At 29.7% G+C, this 22,126-nt stretch overlaps 1 protein-coding gene across 5 annotated transcripts in view; it reads right to left on the bottom strand.

Moving 5' to 3' along the window:
* Positions 1-9,747, bottom strand: part of LOC107449633 (protein phosphatase 1 regulatory subunit 21) — a 36,481-nt gene extending 26,734 nt beyond the window's left edge. Inside the window, exons 1-7 of one of the 5 annotated variants that reach the window (XM_087157164.1) lie at positions 9,448-9,747; positions 8,435-8,498; positions 7,498-7,566; positions 5,951-6,094; positions 3,240-3,344; positions 2,510-2,674; positions 2,373-2,431 (exon numbers count right to left, since the gene is read on the bottom strand). In XM_087157164.1, the coding sequence (XP_087013290.1) occupies positions 2,373-2,431; positions 2,510-2,674; positions 3,240-3,344; positions 5,951-6,094; positions 7,498-7,566; positions 8,435-8,494 (602 nt within the window). In that variant the 5' untranslated portion in view covers positions 8,495-8,498; positions 9,448-9,747. Of the gene's footprint in view, positions 1-2,372; positions 2,432-2,509; positions 2,675-3,239; positions 3,345-5,950; positions 6,095-7,497; positions 7,567-8,434; positions 8,499-9,308 lie in introns of all 5 variants that reach the window. The other 4 variants (XM_087157165.1, XM_087157166.1, XM_087157167.1 and 1 more) reach the window with 4 other exon arrangements.
* Positions 9,748-22,126: the final 12,379 nt, after the last annotated feature.

Raw genomic sequence — 22,126 nt, 5'->3', positions numbered from 1 at the left:
TTTATGAGTTAACAAAATTGCTTTAAAATAAAGCAATATAAAATAAGGAATACTAAAAATACAGTTTTTGAACAAAATCAGCTTTTGAAATTGCAAGATATGTTACATAAAAAAACAATAAACTCGTTTGTAAAATATAAAGTAATTATATATATATTTATCATGCCATATTTTTAAAGGAATTATAAATTCCTATAAAGATACATATATTGATTAAATTAAACACAAAAATTATAACCAATCCAAATAAATTAAAGACAGCTCAAATCTAAAAATAAGAATTGAATCCAAACAAATTAGCTTTTAATAATTTCACTCAATTCAGAATAAAATCTAGTTGCTTTCCTTAAAAAAATCTATATTGAATCTAATCTAAATCTAACACATATATTGTTGTTTAGAAATTTTTTTACTGGAGTAATGAGACAGTTAAACACAATGAAATAAAGCAAGCCTATTTCAAAATAAATTATTCACAAAGATATGCTTGGCAACGTACAATTTGATACCAACGAACGTAAAACATATAATTTGATGTCTCCTTTATAAAGCTGTGGTAATATTTTTTTAAATATCTCCCTTTTAAATTTGAATACAAATATGTAAAGAATACTGGTATTAAATTTTGATATTTGATGAGGAATTGCTTTTCACACATTTACCTTTCAATGAAGCAAATCAGGCTCAAATTTTAGCAAAAGCTAGTCCATTTGTATACTATTCTAGGAAAACATGGGCCTAAAATATCTCCAGTGACAAACCAATCGTAGGCTAGAAATCCCTTGCTGTAACTGAAAGAGGTTTTTGTGGTTTTCATTTTACCTAACATAAATGTGCATCATTTTCACTCAAAAAATCTGCTCCACAAAAGCAAGTTCATCCTAATCTTTATTCCAAGAATCCACTTATCTTCTGAGTTGGGTTAAAAATCACAAAGCTGCAGAAATTGAAAAGAGGTAGCCAAAATTCTATGGGGTTAGCAGTTGAACACAAGTCATCAGGTAAAATAATGATAAAATAGAGTCACAATGATCACAAGAAATTAGAGCCAAGCCACAGCGATTAAGACACTGGGCTGTCATTGTAAAAAAAAAACTCAGGTTTTATCCCTGGTGGTGACTTAAAGCCCATCTAGGATGGTGGGCTTTAAATATGGTATGAAAAGTAAGGATGGTGGAAGCTGACTACATCACCACACATTGACTATGAAATTCTGCAAATTTAACCTCTCGGACTTCCTGATCCACAATTGGCTGTTGCAGAAATGCTTTACTTATACTAATATTAAAATCATGAAAAAAACTGTACTTAAGGCTTAACAGCTATAAATAATGGGAACTGGAATACTATCATGTGTGACTGAAAATTCAGGTAAAACATCAGTTAACAAGCAAACATGTTTATTGTTATTAGTGTTACAAAGACACCAGTTCAATTTTGACAAGTTAGTCAGCAAGAAACAGCCTCCTTAAATCTTTGTATACATAATAATTCAGCAGCTGTTTATAATAAAGATTAAATTAGTTCAATTATTAACTGCCCATTTGAAAAGCATAAATGATGTATTCTTCTTGCAGGTTACATTCTTTTGTGGAACAAAGTAACCTTTAAACTTAAGAAAATCAAGTCTGATGTAAATGCAGATATTATTAAAAACATGTTCTGAAGCTCTATGCATTTTAACCAATCTAATGAAAAGTTTCTCGAATTTCACTAATTGTATTTAAAAAAAAAAGCTGATTCCACATAAAGCTAAAATATATTAGCTTCAATAATTTTCAAACAAGCCAGTTTTATTGTAGTTAGTGTTGCTAAGTAACACATGACTAGAGTCAGACGCTGTGAAAATGGTAGCATAATGGCACTATGCAAATAAGTGCATATATATATACACACACACGCTTATTTGCTTCTTTGAAAAACATCATCACACTTGTCACAAACAACTTATCTATCCCATCATTAACTGAAATGTATTATTGCCTTCTTTCGCCTTCTTTCAGAATACCCTACACACCAGAGAAGTGAGGAGACTTAGTAATCACTTTTGTGAATTTTATAAAATCTTGGTTTGGAATATATTATTAAATTTTATTATAACTGTAGCTTGTAGAGAGAAACCTATTGCAGACTAGAGATCAGTGATGCAAAAATATGTAAAATCTGTTAAGAAACCTCTTACAACAGGAAACAAAAAATAAGTTGTTCCCCAATGTAATCAATCTTTGAAGTACAGTGATTACAGATGGTGTACCATTTACAAACTAGACCAAACATGATGCTAGTTTTAAAAAAAAAATTTGAAAAAGCATAATAAAAAATACATGCAAATATGGAAAAATTTCAAAAGATAATAAAACAAGCACAAGTACTTTATGTCTTCAGATGAATTCAACTTTTTTAATTCTTGCTCATGATTTTTTATGCAAACCTGAAAAAAAAGAGAAATGTAGAAAAAGAAAAATAATTTTAATATGAAAGGGATCTTAATTAAAATGGATGTAAGTACCTGCATTTTTATCTTTTCTTTCTGCAGTGTATCTATCGTTGTTTGTTGCTCTTTGATTTTTTCACTACTTTTTTTCTCAAGTTCAGTTAAATTTGACTGTAACTGCTCTACAGTAGAATTTAGATCAGAGACAATTCTACCATGTTCTTGATCTGCAGTATAGACCTTAAAATAAAGCATGAAAGTTAGTATTAAATATTAAAAAAAATTCTGTTAATAATATTTTGTTTGCTTTAAACTAAACTAAGAGTAGCCATTTAGTTTACAGTCACAATCTCTCCTACACAAAAACCCAATTTTCTTTTATGTTATTCAATAGAGAATAGATGTTCAACAATAAAATATTTACGCAAAGAATAAAATGTTCTATTTCACTTTTTAAATATTAAAACTATTTTATTAATCGATTGAAACAAGTTTAGACTGCAAATATTCTTATTTGAATGAGTTTTTTTTCCTCCTAAAACATTTCAAAACTTTTGCTGAAATTTGAAATTATGTGTATTTTTTGGAAGCTTGGAAGATAGCGCAAAAATTGGGGACCTTACAAAAAATAACTGTAAAATGCCGCTGGTTTTAAAAAAGAAGAAATACAATACAGTAAACAGATTATCAGAACATAATTTAAAAGAAACCGATTTCGTACAATGCTTACATTAATAACAATTTTTAAAACATTTTATAATAATTTTTAGACCAAAAAAGGAAAATTTAAATAAGTTTTTCCCACCTGTTGGTGCAGTCTTTCATTTTCTTCTATTCTACTCTGTAGTTCAGCATTCAAAACATTGTAAGATTCAGATAAATGACCAGACTGAACACCCGGTGATTTACTCTGAAAATGAATTAATAGTACATTTACTACCCAAAAAATATTTGTTCTTATATTATGTCAATTAATAAAATATTAACAAATAAAAATAATAGAACTGGATTTAGCCTGGGAGAATCAAAAATAAAATTTAATCCATTGTAATGATTTTAATGCTTTATAAATATTTAATAAATAAATAAATGATGAATATCCTTTACAATGGCTTGAATTTCCTATTCCAATCATTGCAACACACCATGAATTGATATAAATTAAAAACCAATTTAAACAATAAATTAATTTTACAAATATACTTAAGCACTAAATTTGAACATTCAAATTCCTTCTAACAGGTAGTAAAGAGCATAGAAAAGATTCATTACACACAACCATAACAGAAAAAAAATTAATGTGATGTTTAGAGGCATGATGGCTCAGGGGATAGAGGATTCACCTTCCAATGAGGTGAACCAGGTTCTAATCCAGTGATGGCAGGTCAATACGAATTCCGCATCCATCACTGGGATTAGAACCCGGTACCAATTCCGTATGTGGCTCACACAGACCACAGTTCTGACATAAAATATCATCAATGGTAGACCGATCATGGGTTGTAGTCCTCTTACCGTCAGGCTAAACGTGGGAGGTTTTTATGGTTTTCCACCCTGTGTAATGCAAATGTGGGTTGGTTCCATCAAAAAAACCTCCACAAAGACCTTCTCCCAATACTTGATCCAGGGGTTCCCTTGTTTTCTGGATTGGGTTCAAAATTACAAGGCTATGGGGTTCAATATTTGTAGTCATAAACCCAAAAAATTGGGTAGGCTGTTCAACGACGGTTATAAATTAAACTGTGATGTTCAAATGTGCCTATACACTACTAATAGGCACTTTAGAGCATTACAGTGCTCAAGTATTTAAACTATCAAAATGTTCAATTTTTTTAATTAATTAATTTTCTTCTAACAGCACAACAGCTGGATAATGACTTAGTACTCAATAACTATTAACCCTTACACTGCATAACTATTTGCCCTTTTCCGCTTAATCTAACAATCTAGTAAGTGACCTACGTTTCTCTTTTTCCCTCAGGCTCATGTAAATTTAATTTATTACTGCGTAATTCTTGTCTTAGATATGACCAAACCATCTCATCTGCTGCATTTTAATGACCTTAACTATTACTGGTTCACTAAATTTATTGTACAATTTAGATATATCATAACACTTAATTATTTGTCAAAATTTTTTTAAAAAAATTTGTTACAATTTAAGTAACAACAAAAAGTACTCTTTGTGAGTCAAAGAGTGTTTTTGTACTGCATTTTTGGATTATCCACAATACATATATACAACATTTTCCACAATAATTATTAAGGCTCCATAATTTTGTGATCTATGTCATAATGATAGCAATTTGAACAGCATTGAGCAGTGGTCGCCTTTACTTCCAAACAGGTGTCATCGATCTGAAGCTGAATGGGCTTCAAATATCTACCAGGGTAAGAAAAATAACTACCATTTGGTGTTTTAAACACTGTCCCATTATGGCTTTTATACAATGATAAATTAACTTTTTTATGGCAATATTTTAAAAGTATAAATAAAATCTATTAAAGTATATAAAAAGATTTTTTATTTTATGGTCATACCATAATATATAACTAACTATTTTTATAACTTAATATTCATAAAAACAAGCTTATAATAAAAATGGTGTAATTGTACCCAATATATTTCTTTGATTTTTAATTTCCTTTTTCAGTTACTATTAAATGACTGTTTTCTAATAGAATAAAAGTTCAACTTGCATCCAAATGAAACATGAAAACAAGCTTTTAAAACCCTTTTCGAATACTCTATACATAACTCTATGCATAATACATAAATCCATACATTCATAATACATACCAGTTTTATTTTAAAAAATATGGGTCCCATTTTCAAAAAGGCCTCGTGTTAAACTCTGAATAAAATTAGTAACCACAAAATATCATCTTCAATACTACATAAAATCTAAGTCAATTAATCCTAACATAAATTGATTTTTATGTACACATTTTCCAAGAAATACAAAACTCTACAATTACAACTACTGCTGCAATTACCAGGAGGGGGGAAGGTCGACGGCAAAATCGTGCAAATCGGGCTCTTCAAAAAGGGGTTCTTTCTCATTTTATACTAAATGTACTAAATGCAATACTGAATGCATGTTTTCATTTTGAGATTTAGTTGTTGTAATAAATAATATATTAAAAATATAGGATTTTAAAAATGATGTAGAAGTCAATAGTAATTATTGCAAAAAAAAAAAACAGAACTAAAATTTCTGCAGAAAAAAGAAGACCAAATTTTTTATTTCATTATTCTTTATTTTTGAAAAAGAATTTGAGAATAAAATAATCATAAGCATTTTTTTCGACTCCGACGGACGAGAAAGGCATCTTTTGAATATAAATAATCTTAGGAAAGTTTCTGAAAACCAAAATTTTTTATTTCCCAAAGGTAAAATCTTTCTGCAAGAATTTGGTATCGTTCTGCAACAATGTCGCCCCGTTACCACGATTATACCACAAATATATATATAAAATGACAAAAAAATCAGCAAACAAACAAAAGAATATTACCTTGGAATGATGCTTTGTATCAACAACCTCCAAATCATTCTGCAAAATAGATACTCTTTTTGAAAGCTGCAGATTTCTGAAATTCAAACACTCCACCTCCTGCTCTAGTTTACGAATCAACTGGTCTCTTTTCTTTAGAGCTTCCTAAAAGGAGAGGAACAAATCATTTAAAAATATCTATAGTGGAAGTAACAATTATTGTCAGGAATAATTTGTCTGTTAACCTATTAATCACAAAATAAAATTTTGTTCAACTTGTTTCACAATGGGGATTTTTCTCTTCACAGTAAATAAGTAGAGCCTGAATTTTTATGACCTAAAAAAATCCCTATAAATGCTTTTAAAAAATGACATCAATTATAAAAAATTATCCTAAGAGTCCTACTATTTAAGTAAACATATTAAACTAAATAAATCTTTAAAATAATCAGAATTTATTTCAGAAATTTAGCTTTCAGAATTTATTCCTGTTGCCTACCCACAGTTTCTTTCAATAGCAGACAACAGTAAATTCTTGCTTAAAAAACTGCAATCTTCTAAAAAATACAAATCAGAGAAGATGGGAAAGCTGTAAAAAATGATACCTTCTCAAGATTTTAAATTAATAACATAATAAATGAGGAAAACTTGGTAGTAGATGATATTGCGAGTGACAAAATAAAATGTAAAATTATTAGGAAAAACTTGCATTAATATTTAAAAAAATTTATAGCCAAAAAAAAAATAATAATAATGGAAAAAAATACCCTAAATACTTAAAAAAAATGCTGTAAAACACCCTTGAATTAAAAAAAAATTCAAATAATAATGCCTTTATTTAATAGAAAATTCCCTTAAAGATAAAGTGTGTAAAAATCCAAATAATTCAAATGTTATCAAAAGACAAGCCTAAGTAATATTCTCACATCTCAAATGATTTTCTTTTCATGACCATTGCATTAGTAGTTTGAACATGACGAAATGCTTCAATGATTTATTAACTGGCTAATTTGTAGACCTGCACAAGATAGTTATTAATACAAAAATTAAAAATGCTAGGCTTGAAGTATGACATTAAACTTGATACAAAGATTTTAATTGCATTTTCCTAAAATCATAATTGAACATGAATTATTGAGTTATTTATAATTTTACATTTTTTTCTCATATTTTCATAATTGGAGCATTGTTTATTTGAATTTAAAATATAATAAAAATAATATCAAATTTTAAAATAAGATTGTTCACAGTGAGTGTATATGGGGAGGGGTAAATAAGGATGAAATCAATGAAAATAAAATAAACCTCGGGTTTTTGAAGCATTTTACTTTTTGAAAATGTTTTGATTCCAATTCTTATTACATTTTTAGAAATTCAGACCCTTCAGAAAATGACAATATTAAATAATGATGTGATTACAAGTTATTTAGAAAAATATTCTTATGTTGCCCTTTATTAAAAATAGACATGATAAAGGTAAATTTTAAAAATTGAATCTAAATAAATGGTTTAATGATAAATGTATATTAATATTAATTTAAAAAACTACTACTTTACTTCATACTTACTTGTAATTCGGATGCATTAGTTTGTTCATCTGCGACTGCTGTCTTCAAAACAGATATTTGAGCTTTCAACTTAAATTAAAAAAATTTATTTCAATATGCAAATAAATATATTTGGTAAAAATTTTAGATACTTCTTGAAAAGTTTTCTTAAAGTTAAAAAAAATGAATTTAATGAATACAATTTGGCATTTGAACAATTTTATAATTGTTGGATAAATATTTTACCATGTAACCACATTTAACATGCATATATAGAAGTTTAAGCTATGAAATATCATAATCAAGAAACAAACATTTTCATGCATTTATTCATTTAAACAATCATTACTATACATATCTATATAAAATACTTAATTTTCTAACTCTATAATTTCAGATTCACATAACTGTTTACAGAACAGTACTCAAAGGAGGCACACAGGGACAAATGCCCAAGAGCCTGATTGAAATTTTTCAAATATAATGTAATTTATTTTAATGTTTTATAAAAAAAAATGATTAAAAAAAATAGGCAGAGAACTTTTTATAAGTATATCGCAATTTTTTTTCAAACAGTTAAACCGACAGTAACTCAAAGCATAAAGTTAGCCAACAAGTGCTAAGTTTTCAGCAAAAAATGTAATTAATAAAAAATTTAAAGGTGCATAAAATGAGTTTGAATTGAGTTAAAATTGAGTCGTATTTGAAGTAAATTTAGTATGTTTATGAAAATTGATGTTTTGAGCATCAAAAGTTAAATTACCGCTTAAAAAAGGCTTTTTAAAAATGGCTTGCAAAATAAAAAGAAAAAATAAATGTTATGCTTTAAGGAAAGAGCCCTAATGAGTTTTGACTCTGGGTTTATAAAATCCCTGTGTAACCTTGCGAATAGAGAAAAAAAAAATTCTTAATTTAATAAACAAAAATTGTTAACAATAATAATGAAAATGTAACTTACTTTTGAATATTCAAGTGCTAACTTTTGATACTTAGCTAAAATTTCTGGATTTTCATCCATTCTGCTGAAAAAGAAACATAATTTTTATAAAATAAGAAATTAAATACTAAAAATATGAAAATTTAATAACAAAATATACTACAGTTTCAGTGAAAAGTTCCAAATATTTCCTTTACAGATGTTTTACCTAATAATGAAGACCTAAAAGAATTAAAATATCTTTGCCCTGGGTCAAATGGTAGTATATCTTTAGTAAAAGATTGGAAAATTTAGCAGAATATTATCGTATTAATAATAGATTTTCTAAAGGGATCACAGATTCTGAAGACTCAAAATTGGAGGATAAAAATGTATCATTTCTATATAATTTACTATGTCTAACAATGGCATAGGCTTGTTACATCCTCTTAACTCGCTAAAATAATTTGGATATTAAAGTAATAGGCTAAATTTAGCTTTGATCACCTTTTTTTTTTTTTGAGAACTTGTCAAAACCTTGTTAAAAAAATAAATGAACTAAGTATAAAAAATTTTACATTATTATGACATGCTTATGTGTGATAGTATAAAGAAATAACAGCAACAATCATATCTCTAAGATTTGGAAGAAAAAAAACAAGAATTGAAAATTTTCTCAAAATTTTTATTTCTTACAGATGTATTAGGGTAAGGTGGGTGTGCTTTTCTAAATGATAATTAGTTGATAATATAATTAAATGTAAATGAGAAAGGATGATACAATAAACTTAAGAAAATTGAGAAAAATATTATAACTCTGCTTAATATAGTACTAAACATCAAAAAAATATAAAGTAATACGCAATTGAAAACAAAGAAAAGAAGGATAAATCAAGCTATAGAATTCAACAATTACAATAAAAATCACTTCTTAGACAAAATTAAAGGGGCGTTATGTTGCAACATTTTATACTAACGTTAAGTCACCTAGAAGAATAAAGCATAATTTTTTTTAAATTTTGAAAAAGTAATTAGGTAAATATATATTTTAGTACTTTTTTAAACGAGGCTAATGAAAAATGAACATCATTTGTCAATATATTATCTTGACAAAAACACATCCTCCATTCCTAATCAACTTTTCGTCTGCTTTGTTTGTTGATAAATAAACCGGTTCTAATTTCATAGACTATTTTTTTAACTTGTAGCTTGCTATGCTTTTAAAAATAAAGTAAAATTAATCATAAGACGTAATTTAGAAACAAGAAATGATTGAACTAAAGGGTCATTCTCATTAAATATGATTCATGCACACATAATCATGAACCGAGAAAAATTTAGAGCCAGATTGATGAAATGTTTTTTGCGAGAAAAACCAACCAATTAAGGTCTCTGTTTCTCTCTGCAGAAATCAGAGGTGCGTGATGGGTTGGAAGGTATTTTATTTACGTCGCACTAGAGCTGCACAAAGGACTATCGGCGTCGCTCTGAGAAAGATCCTGAGGATGAACAGCGGACATGCCATCACAATTTATATCCCCCGCGGAAGAGATGACTCATAAAGTTGAAATAGTAACTCTATGGTCGACGCTTCACCAAAGAATATAGAGGTGAATATACCCCTCTATATCCTTGCATGGACAACCCCAATAGTTGAAGAAGTTCTTTGGTTAGACAGACAAAATTTCCCGTGGCAACTCAACTGCAACCATTCATTGTGGGGAATTTTAACTATTGCATAAAAAACGGTAGCAGAATACCACAATTTCAAAAACCACTTTATAAATGCAGAGTTAAGATTGCATGAAACTCATAAATCATCTGAACATATTGGATGGACTTCGCTGAGTATAGTCATTACTCATTCGATTAAAGTTTCATTTTAGTTTAATGACTACACTCACTTTAAATGAAATCACCTGAGGAGCAGTGAGTCTGTACATTTTTACCACTTCCAATTTTGACTTTAAAAAGCGTCTTCTCACACTTATTTTTATGAGTTGATCAAGAATTATTCTCAAAACGGCGCAATCGTTAAGAACCAAACATGTAAGGGTCAATAGGTTCGCTGGTCTATGCATATGGACAATATGTATCTCCTCTAATAAGCACTTTATGAATGAGCCATAAGATGTATTCTTTCAAATTCACTAAAATTAGACGCAAAAGGTGAAAAGCAATATCTGGATACAGAATAATGAGCTATTAAAAAAGGCCGCCTATATTGATGGATGTGATTTTGTTACTTGCGAATAAAAACCTCATGGGTAAAATATTTTTACCCGAGAAAAACTAGTCTTTCCTGTTTCCTCTCATTCGAATCGCAAGCGAAAAAAATCACATCCAGTGTAAACGGTCTGTTATCTTCCAATTTGATAAAAAATTTTCTCAAACGTTATAATTAGTAAGAAATTTAAAAAAAAATAATCGAAATGAAAATTTGAAGGAAAAAAAAATTAACTTTGAGGTATGATGGGTGGACAGCATACTTTTATGTGAAATTTTACATCGATAAGTCGCATCTATTGCCTCACATTACGCATTTCTTGTGCAAAAAAGATAAAATTAAAAAAATATATATATATTCTCGCAAGGCCTTAGGGCAGAACCCTGCTCCCTCAGACATTGACAACGAGATGCCTATTGATTGTCTAGAGCCTATATTCCCAGCATTTTTAGACTGACCTCCCTGTTTTCGAAATAAATTTGTTTTTTAAGGCTCCCTTAAAAAGTTAATTTATCAAACATTTCTTAAACAATATTAATTAAAAAAAACATCTTTTATTTATTATTTTCAATAGGGAGCATTTGTAACCATATCGTCAATTTATTGAAAAACCCTCTAGACCAATGACTATTTTTGAAATTCTTTCAGCATTTTTTTTAAAAATAAAAATAGCCTTTACTTAGGTAGGAATTTTCTGCTGCGAACATCTAAATAGAGAGCAAAATAACTTTTAAACAAATTATCCTAAAAATACCAAATTGTTGCACAGAATATTCATGGGGTATAAAACAAACATCAAAATAATTTGTTAAAAATTCAAAATGAAGAGTTGGAGTTCTGAGAAGGGAAAAAAATCAAATCCAAGATCCAACTTCATAGTTTAATAACTTTATGTGTAGAGTAGAATTGAAAGCAAAGTGTTACTTTAACCATAAAATTAGCATAATTTTTTTCTCATACTGAATCAATAATTGCTTTAATAGCAAGTAATTTATGCAGAATTAGGTATGTAATGGTTTTTTGATTCTAACTCAAACTATTAATTCCCAAGTGTACTAGATAGTTAAAAAGTTTTCTCTTGTATGTAATTTTCCACACACCCCTTCAATACCCACTGGAGGTTTGGCGACAGCACCCACGTTGGGAACCTAAGGTGTAGAGATATAATTTTAGCAAGTTTACAAATTCGAAAAAGGTATTTATAAACCGAGAAATTTATTTTCTTATCTTTAAAAAAAAATTAAGGGATTCGGAGATTTTTGCTAATTTGAAAACCACTTATGTATCACTTTCTTATATCACATCAGTCGATCTAGGTAGCATTAAAAAAAATAAAGTTCGAGTGGTCGAGTGCTGATACTCTTTCAAACTGAAAGGGTTTCAAGTGCAGATAAAAATGTGAAAGTGGTGATAACTAATAACTCATTAAATGTAATGATCGATATAGTTTTACCATTCCATCATAAAATAATTTCATATAATAAAAATTTGATAAATAAAAAGGAGTATTTAAAATGTTTAAAATCAGGGATTTTCAGTCTAAAATTCTATTAATATCTCTACAAAAAAGAAAAAAAACTACAGTTTCAGACTTGCATTTCTATAATAAATTTCAGCTTAAGTGTAAAAAAATTATTTTCTAACCAAATGTTTATGGCTAAATTATAGATTTTGTGGTATTATTGAGCGAAATTAATTTATAAGGTTCCTTTTCCAAACTCAAGTCCTTATCCACGTTAAACTCTTAACAAGAATAAAAAACTTGATTTTTGACCTAGTTTTGGAAACTAAACAACTGTCTTTCAGGTACATAGTCTATGGACATCATTTTATTAGAAGGACTCTCATAGAAACTGTTTATGTTCAGAGATTATAGGTTTCAAGGTACAAATTTACAAAATTGAGCTCCCCCTCAAGCGTCAAATTTTTAATCCCATTTTCATTTTGAAAAAAAAAAAATCGAGTTAATTTTCTCGTTTTAAAAAAACACTTCAGGTCAATTGAAAAGTAAACAGTACCATTTTACAAATGTCTGTAATAAAAAACATTTCAAATCTTCGCAAACTGAAATTCTAAAAGCGGAAACTCAATAGATTCGCACTGTTTTTATACATTTTGACAAGGCATCGATGACTCCAGAAGATGTTGATTGTGGATGTAGTTCTGAAGACATGACATTTCATCTGAAGTCAGGTGTTATCTGAATAAATAGATAAATTGCCCAAATTGAATCAACAAACTTGGCAGAATCTATTGCTCTGTCACTTTATAATACGACCCAAACATAAATGATAGAAATTATTCACCTATAAAAAAATAATAATATACTAGATAAATACAGAAATTATAGTTGTGTATTAATTTTCCATATGATAGTTGGCATTGAAAGTCTTTTTTTTTTAACTTACAATCTATTTGCTGTTTATGTACGTCGACCAAAAACTTTAAAATATGATAAGAATTGTTTTTACATCAATTTGTATATTAGCAACTGCAACTCATGTAAGTAATTTTTATATCACTAAAAATAAACAAGTAAATCTGCGTAATAATGAAAGTACTTTATTAGTTTCAAAGATTTTAAAGGTGGGCGCTTATTTTTTGAGCGCTTGAAACCTGTCGATTTTATTCCATTTTTATAATTTTTTAAGATCCGACCGGTCTGCGTAGGGGTCAGGGTACAGGTCGTGCATCGGAAAGGTTGTGGGTTCTAATCCCGGGCCTGGCATGGATATTCTTTTATTTTTCTGTACTATCTGTCCTTTGTGGGAGCAACGTTGGCTCACCTAATATGGAGCCCCGCAAAACGAGGCTAACAAATCTGCCCTTCAGATGTCCGCATGACGAAAGGTCATTCTCCAGGTGGGCATTGGAAGAAAAAATAATAATAATAATTTTTTAAGAAAATTAAGTTTTTACGTTAAGTTGTTTGAGATTATTCATACAAGTAAATATGTTATTGACTAATCTTTGCTATTTCCATTAACATTTTTATGAATACCTATAATCATATTTGATTTAATTTAAAATAATGAAACAAAATAAAATTTTACAGGACCAAATATCATCGAATGATAAAATATTTTTACACTGACCTATAAAAAGAATTAATGCGAAATAAATAAAAACTCCAAAAATAGAGGCAGAACAAAAAATTTCTCTACTGAACCATTAAACGAAACTAAATAATCTTGAAAATGATTTTAAAGTTATAGAAATATGGCATAAATTAAAATCAAAGATTTTTTAAAATAGTTATATATATAAATAGATTTTATTCAGTGGTAAAAATACCCTTTGACATAACTAAACAAGATCTAAATTTAACTCATTTAGCTTTATAACATATATAAGAAAAAATTTGCTTATTTCTTTAAGTGAAAAAATAAATAAATAAATAAAAAACAAGTAGAAGGCATTATAAGGCAAAAAGGATTTGCAGATTGAACGATCGATGCTGTAAATTATAACTGTTAGAAATATTTGTTTATCGTTTAAATGATTTGTAAATTTTAGTTGGAGTATGGAGATTGTTCTATCCTGAAAAAATGTCTCTCAGGTGAAGTATGCGTCAGCACATCGTTCGATTTGGAATGTTTAACATACGCTAAAAGAGGTGAGCTCACACCTTTTAAGTTGCTTTAGAAAATTATTCCTTTTCATTTTATAGCTTTTATTTTTAAAACCGGGAACAAGTGATTTTTAAAAAGCTCAATAAATAAATAAATAAAAAGTAAAATTTGTTAATCCTCTAAATCGTAAAATAGAAAACCGAAAATAGGAAGTTATTTTGAATGCTTTTATTGTAACTCGAAAACAAATATTTTGTATAAACCAGGCAATATTTCAATTTTTGTTAATTTTGATTGAATATTTGAATGTATGTTATATGGTAAATTGAATATTAAATATTCGAATCCGATGGATCATTTTCCGTACCCTTGATTGAGTTCATGATTTCACAGCCGTACACTTTTGCCCGGTACTTCCTACACTGATGTTTTTATCAAGACTAAGAGCCACTAGGCTGTATTGACCTCGGTTTCTCTTTTCGGTCAACTGCATAGACTCTGTGTCCATCAGGGTTGGCTTTTTTGCAGGGTTGGCAAATTGGTTTTTGCCATGCCAGTGGCAGAAACTGGTTATAACCAGTAAAAGCCGGCAAAAACTAACTGGCAGAAACTAAAAAAACGTCTATATTAGTTCTAGTAATTGCTTAATGACATTTTCTTTAAGTAAACTGAAAAATGTAACTCCATGTAACTATAACAAACTTTTTAATTCATTGTTCGTAAATATATATTATTTTGTTTATATTAAATATAAAAAGTGCAGTGTATCAATTATTTACATATAATAAAGAACAAAGTAATGTAATGATAAATATAAATACTAGATTTTAGTTTATTTTATTAAACTCTGAAATTCAGTAATTATTATCATTTAAGTCTTAACATAATTGAATAGAGCTATTTTCAAATAGTTTTTTACTTTTCAAGACATAATTTGCATGGCAACAATCCAATTATTATAATAGTATCAGTTTTAATCTTTGTATGTAAGAGAAACTGCATCAAAACTTGTCTTTTGTTATAGATTACTGCAGAGTGCAAGCAGTGTAATATTTGATTTTGAGTGGTGATAATTATGTAAATAAATTGTACTTTGTTTAACATTTAATTGTTTTTTTTTTCTATGAATTATCCATTGTATATCAATCTCAGTACTTACTTTTATGTCATTTTTTGAATTTCTGCCACAAATGTGGCAGAAAAGGGTTTCTACCATGCCAGTTTTAACCGGTTTCTACCAGTGGTCGGCAGAAACTTGCCAACCTTGGTGTCCATACACCGATGATGGTTTGTATGTCCACTTATATATATTTATAATATATAGGTGAACAATGCTCTCTGTATTATGGTGACGATCTCGGAAACATACCCATATGGAGTAATTTTCCCCCGTGTGATCCGGAACGAAACATAGTATGCACTCACAGAAATAGCCGAGTAAGTACTATAAGTAAAAAATCTTTTTTTCTCTCCATTTTACTCCGAGCTACTCTTTCTCTCCATTTTAAAACACGCATCTCGAAAAAATATAAAGAAAATGATTTACAATATTTTTTTTATATATATACTGTAAAAAACAAAACAAAACAAAAACGAATTACCTTGAAAAGCTTTTGATCGCATGATCTGGTTTTCCCGCACTAAGATACTCTAAGGGGGAAGCCTCCAAATATGCTAATTAATTGGTGAAGAGGATAATTTAAGTTAAAAAATCAGACACAAAAACGTACTTTTTAGGAGGATTTGGATTCCTGGCCCCCAAATTGTGGGATGCAGCCTTATAATGTAGAAAATATGGCTCCAAACCAATAGTTACTACCTATAGTTGTAGTAGGTTAGAAGAATGGGCGTATCACAATACGATTATAAAATTCGTGTTTCATTCCAAAATCCATTTTTAATTCTAGTCTATTATTTTTTTATTTAATAATGGTCGAAAAATTTTTGAATTGTAAGCTAAACAAAATTTTCTACTCTCTTAAAATGTTTTTGAGATAGGGCGAACTAAGTAAGATTAAAATTAACATTAAGGAGGCACTCCTGACCAAACGATTAGGACCGTATTTTCCAGATTGAGAGTCACGAATCCAAATCCATCATGAAAAAGGTATGTTTAATCAGAGAAAGTATGTTTTTTGTCTGATTTCGTTACTTGAAATATCGTCTATGCTTATCAATTAGCATATTTGCGGTCACCCCCTAGATCCAAGAGTACGAAGATCCGATCATTAGATCAAAAGTAATTCTGGGGGGTCCGGCTTTTTTAGCGCACTGTACAAGTTTTACATTTTACTTTTTTTCAAATGGCAGAATAGGGCTTACTAAAATTTGAAAAATTAATAGTGTTTGCACACATTTAATCTTTGAAAATAACCTAGAAAGAAACGTGGAAAAATCACTGGGGCACCTCGGGGTTGTTAAACCCCTATTTACCTGAAGGTAAACCCCCTGAGAAAAGACTTTATTTAAATAGGGACATATGTACGCACGTGTAAAAAAGTAGAGAATTTGAAATATAATAAAGTACAGGTCAGATTCAATATATCAGAATAATTGAAAAATTCAACTTTAAAAAGTATTTTATTTACTTAAAATGATTACAACTTTAGTGATTCAAACCTAAGTATTTCACAGTATTTTCAAACATAAAAAAAAATCAAAATAAACCATTAATTATTATTAGAATATTGTTATTGTATTACATAGTATTAGAAATTCTACGTGGTCCAAAATATTAGAATATTTCATAAAACACCAAAATTAAATTATAAATGGAGAAAGAAGTTATGTAATATTTTGTATCATCACTTTTAGCTTTGATCACTGCAAAATAATGATCTTGTAGCCCTTTTTTTTTCCTGTCTACATTAGCTTAAGTAGACTTAATCCTTTCCTCTAGCTCAACGTTGTTTGTTGAAGCAACTTCTTGTAGTTTTTTCTTTACTGTACCCCTGTAAATTTTCGAATGAATTAAGATCTGGTGACTTAGCTGGCCACTGTAACTTTATTATTTGGCACTGTTTTCAACCAGATCTTGAAGGTGAAGCTAAATCGTATTGGAAAATAAACTCAACCTCTAAAAAGCTAATTAGCAAAATACACGCATTTATCCTTATTTCATTATACGCATACATAAATAAATCAGAAAGAAAAAAAAATTCAAGATAAGAAGGAAATAGATAAGGTTCAAGCAGTTGTTGAAATCGAGAAGTATGATCTTTGTATTGAATGGAAAGATTTTCATAAAAAACGAATCTAACAAAGCCTTCATTTACACTTATATACGAAAGAAAATGTTTAAAAGGTTTATCTGCAAATAAAAAACACATAAGACAAACATTTTTAAATATGATGGAAATGTTTATGTGAACAACACTCACGATGAAGAATTTTTTGGATTATTTAATTCTATTTTTATGAGATTAAAAAGTTTATTTTCAATCTAAAAATGTAAAAGAAACTTTAAAGTTAATAAAAATATGAACAAATGGTAATATTTAAAGAATCCTAGTAGAAGTGTTAAATATAAAATATATTATTATTGCAGTGTTATATTTAAAAATTATTAATATTATTCATTTAGTGTTAAATTACAAAATTATCATTATACTGCTGTAAACTAGGTATAACTTAAAAATTGGTATTCAGTATTGACAAAAGTAGTTCAGGTATAATTTAAAAAAAATTTATACTGTTAGGTTCGTAAACGTGGTTATAATTTATTTTTTAATTTCATGATCATTTTAGCCTATAATGTCCTTTAATAAAATAATATAATAATAGATCGTATAGAATTTGAAATAATTATTCAATAGTTTACATTTTTGCGTTGTGTACAATTTAAATCAAAAATCAAATAACGTATCTAAAATATTCAAATAATTATGACGTGATTCTAAATTAATTGACGTGATGTTAAATTAATTGGTATATTCATACTTTAAAACCAACATTTAAATTCAGTATTTACTATCTCTCCAACGTGCTCGGGCAGGCCATCCACGTGACTCGAAAATTTGTTAGCAATATTAATCTGCTAATCTAAACAGCAATTTGGATTGGAATTAATTTTTAGCAATGATAATTGGCATTATTTAACGAAATATTTAGTTATTTAAAAAAAGGATTATAGATAATCTTAGAGAAACATGGCACTAGACTGCACGTGCACGGAATTTATTCCTATCCAAGAATTAGCACGAGGCATACTCAGAATTAGAGACAAATATTACTTTTAAAAACAAAATGTATTAAAACATAATTCTTGGTTACAATATATGTAATGACTATATTCCATACAAATAATCACACCAGATTTACATAATAATAAACTTAACTTTATTAAAAATTAAAAGAAACTAGTCATTATTTTTATATTCGAGCATCCAGCTCTTAAACAACCAAGGGTGAACCTCTCCCGAACAAGATAAACATACCTCTACCTCGATTCCTAGCATGCCCCCGAAGGGGTGACACAATGCGCCAAGTGCGCCTGAACGATCGCCAAACATTACACCTTTCCCCCTAAGATAATGATTATATTACACAATAATTAATCGTTAATCTGAAAATTAAAAAAAAAAACTGTTTGCGATCAAAAAAAATAATAATACACATTGATACATACGATAAACATGATTATGCAATATTTCCAATGCAACATAATAAGAATATTAAACAGATGAGATATTCAAACTACTCATATATAAACTCAGTTATCATTAATTATACACTATAACGCTAGCAATCAACAATTCAATCCTATATAACCCTTTTTTTTATAGAAAAAATAGTTATAAAATAATATCTAATACAAGAATAATTATCCACTTTAACTATAATCTACTGACACACAGTAATACTAATAATATTTAATACACACATTATTAATTAAACAATTATTACTACAAACCAAAATAAAAAAAAATATTTTAAAACCATAACACTTCAAAGATCATGTATAAACAATTATATGAACAATTATATTTCCATGGATTTTTAATCATATCTTAAAATTATGCATATAAACAATGAAATTTACTATTTTTCAAACACTAAATCATTCATTTTTTTCTTTTTGAATTATAAAGATCTTACTTTAAAATATGTTTTCAAATTAATTAAGCACTTACCTTAAGCACTGTTATTTTAAATTTATCCACAAGTAAATATTAATATAAGCATATAAACACTTAGAGTCTCTAATAAAATATATAAGAGTCATGAAATAACTTTTAAAACTAACTGACCAAGTCTGCATTGACCTCGACAGTTTATTTATTTTTAATCACCTGAGATTGGGAGTCTGGAAAGGGCATCTGCGTTTTTAAGATTTCTTCCCGGACAGTGCTCGATACTTAAATTATATTTTTGTAGGGCAAGCGCCCACCTTTGGAGCTTAGACGATTGGGGAGCATTTTTAACGATGAATGCCAGTGGGTTGTGGTCGGTCACAATTTTGATTGGGGAGCCAAATATCCAAGGTTCGAATTTCTTCAATGCCCATACTATTCCATAGGCCTCTCGCTCAATAGTGGGCCAATTCTGTTGAGATTTAGAAAGCTTTTGGCTGGCATAACACACTGGTACTTCTGAGTCGACTTTCCGTTGAGACAAGCAGGCACCTACTCCCACCTGTGAAGCATCAGAGTGGATGATGAAATGCTCGTTGGGGGTAGGGGTAATCAATTCCGTTGTTTTCGCCAATTTCTCTTTGAGCCGTTGGAAAGCAGACTCATGTGTTTCTCTCCATTCAAGCATCTCCGGTTGTTTTTTTCTCGTGAGTTCGGTGAGGGGGTATGCGACGTCTGCATAGTTTGGGATGTATTCCCTGTAGTAATTCGTCAGTCCTAGAAGGCTTTTCAGATGAGTTTTCGTCTTTGGCGATTCCAATTTTTGAATGGCTATTATTTTCTCCGGGTCAGGTTGATGTTTTCCTGATCCAATCACGTGTCCTAAATATTTTATTTGAGGTTTCGCAAAAGAACATTTCTTCACGTTGATGGTAAATCCTAATAATTCTAATTTTGTAAAGACTTTTTCTAAATCTTGAAGATGGGTTTCGAAGTCTTTTGAGAAAATAGCAATATTGTCAATATATGATCTTGAAAATTCTTTGAACTCTTTTAGTGACTTGTTCATAACTCGCTGAAAAGTGGCAGCGGCATTTTTCAATCCAAATGGGAGAACTTTAAATTGATACTGCCCACGGTGAGTTTTGAAAGATGTAAATTCTTTGCTTTCTTCCTCCATGGGAACGGCGTAATAACCTTTGAGAAGATCAAGCGTGCTTATTACATTGGCTCTTCCTATATTGTACATTAGATCCACTGCATCTTCCATCGGAAAATCGTCAGCTTTGGTAACCGCATTCAGAGCTCTATAATCAACACAAAGTCTGATGCTTCCATCTTTCTTGTTTACACAAACTACTGGGTGAGCTATCTCAGCTTCACTCTCCTCTATTAGTCCTGAACTTAACAAATCTTCTATTTCGGCATCAACTCTTGTTTTCAACGCTTCTGGGATCCTATATACATGTGGTTTCTTTCTTTCTACATTTGGAATCAATCTGATCTTGTGGGATTCTACTTTAGCCATTTTTACTTTTCCTGTAAATAATGCTTGATGCTGGTTGATGAGGGTCATTAAACTATTCTTCTGAGTTTTATCCAAATTTTCTAGATCTAAATTTCCTTCAATTTTTAAATACTCCAAAGGGGTTGATAAGTCTTTTCTTGGTAGAGTTATGACTTCTCCAAAATCTTCTTCATTTTCGAATATCACTCCAACGGCGTTGACACGAGCTTGAAATTTTCTTATTTTGTTGGAATGAACATGTTTTATTTTTCCATCTGGTAGTTTCACTTTGTACGAGTGAGGAGGAATAAGACTCACTATTTCTCCAGGACCACTCCATCTAGCATAAAGCTTGTTGTTAGAGTCCGGTATAAGTAAATAAACTAGGTCACCATTCTTGAAACTTTTTGGCACGGATCTTCGATTGAAATATTCCGTGTATTTTTGTTGTTTTCCACTTGCGATCAATTCAGCTTGTTCTGCAGCTTGCTCCATTCTTATTTTCAACTGTTGTAAGTATTCGACAGCTGATTCACTCAAATTTGGAGGAATGGGTATTTCACCAGACCATGATGATTTTAGCACTGCCAAAGGTCCTCTTGGCTGTCTTCCATACATTAATTGAAAAGGTGAGATTCCAGTGGTGCAGTTGGGGATTTCCCGATAGGCAAATAACAGGAATGGGATATGCTTATCCCAGTTAGATGGGTCGCTCCTTATCACATGATGTAGCATCTGCTGTAAACTCCTATTCCATCGTTCAACTAGTCCATTGGAAGCACTGTATCCAGGGGTTGAAAATCTAGGATGGGCACCCAATCTTTCTTGAAATTCTTTAGTCAGTCTTGACACGAAATTTGTACCATTATCACTTGCAATAGTATGCGGGATTCCTGTTCGCATGAATATTTCGAGGAGAGCTGTGCAAGTAGCTTTTGCACTTAAGCTTTTCAGAGGAATGGCCTCCGGCCATCTTGAGTGTTGATCTATAAGACATAAAATATATTTGTGTTTCCTGGCAGAGGGTGGATCAATGGGGCCAATAATATCGATGTTTACTATTTCGAATGGCAGTCCAGGTCTTGCTACTGGAGTTATTGGAATTTTATCCGACCTTTTCTCAGGGCTTCTTAATTGACATTCGCTGCATGTTTTGCAAAAGTGTTCCACATCTTGAGAAACTCCTGGCCAGTAGAAGGAGTACCTAATTCTCTCTTTTGTCTTCCGCATGCCCATATGGCATCCAAATACCGAGTTGTGAGCTAGATCAAGTACCTTCTGTCTTCTACTTAATGGGAGAACTAATTGGCGTATTTTTTCTCCAAACAATTTTTCTTCATGATACAAGAGTCCGTC

Source organism: Parasteatoda tepidariorum, chromosome 2 (assembly GCF_982258835.1).
Source record: "Parasteatoda tepidariorum strain Cologne lab strain chromosome 2, Ptep-v5.0, whole genome shotgun sequence".
NCBI lineage: Eukaryota > Metazoa > Arthropoda > Arachnida > Araneae > Theridiidae > Parasteatoda > Parasteatoda tepidariorum.
The sequence above is the reverse complement of the archived record's forward strand: the minus strand, read 5'-3'. Positions and strand labels throughout refer to the sequence as shown.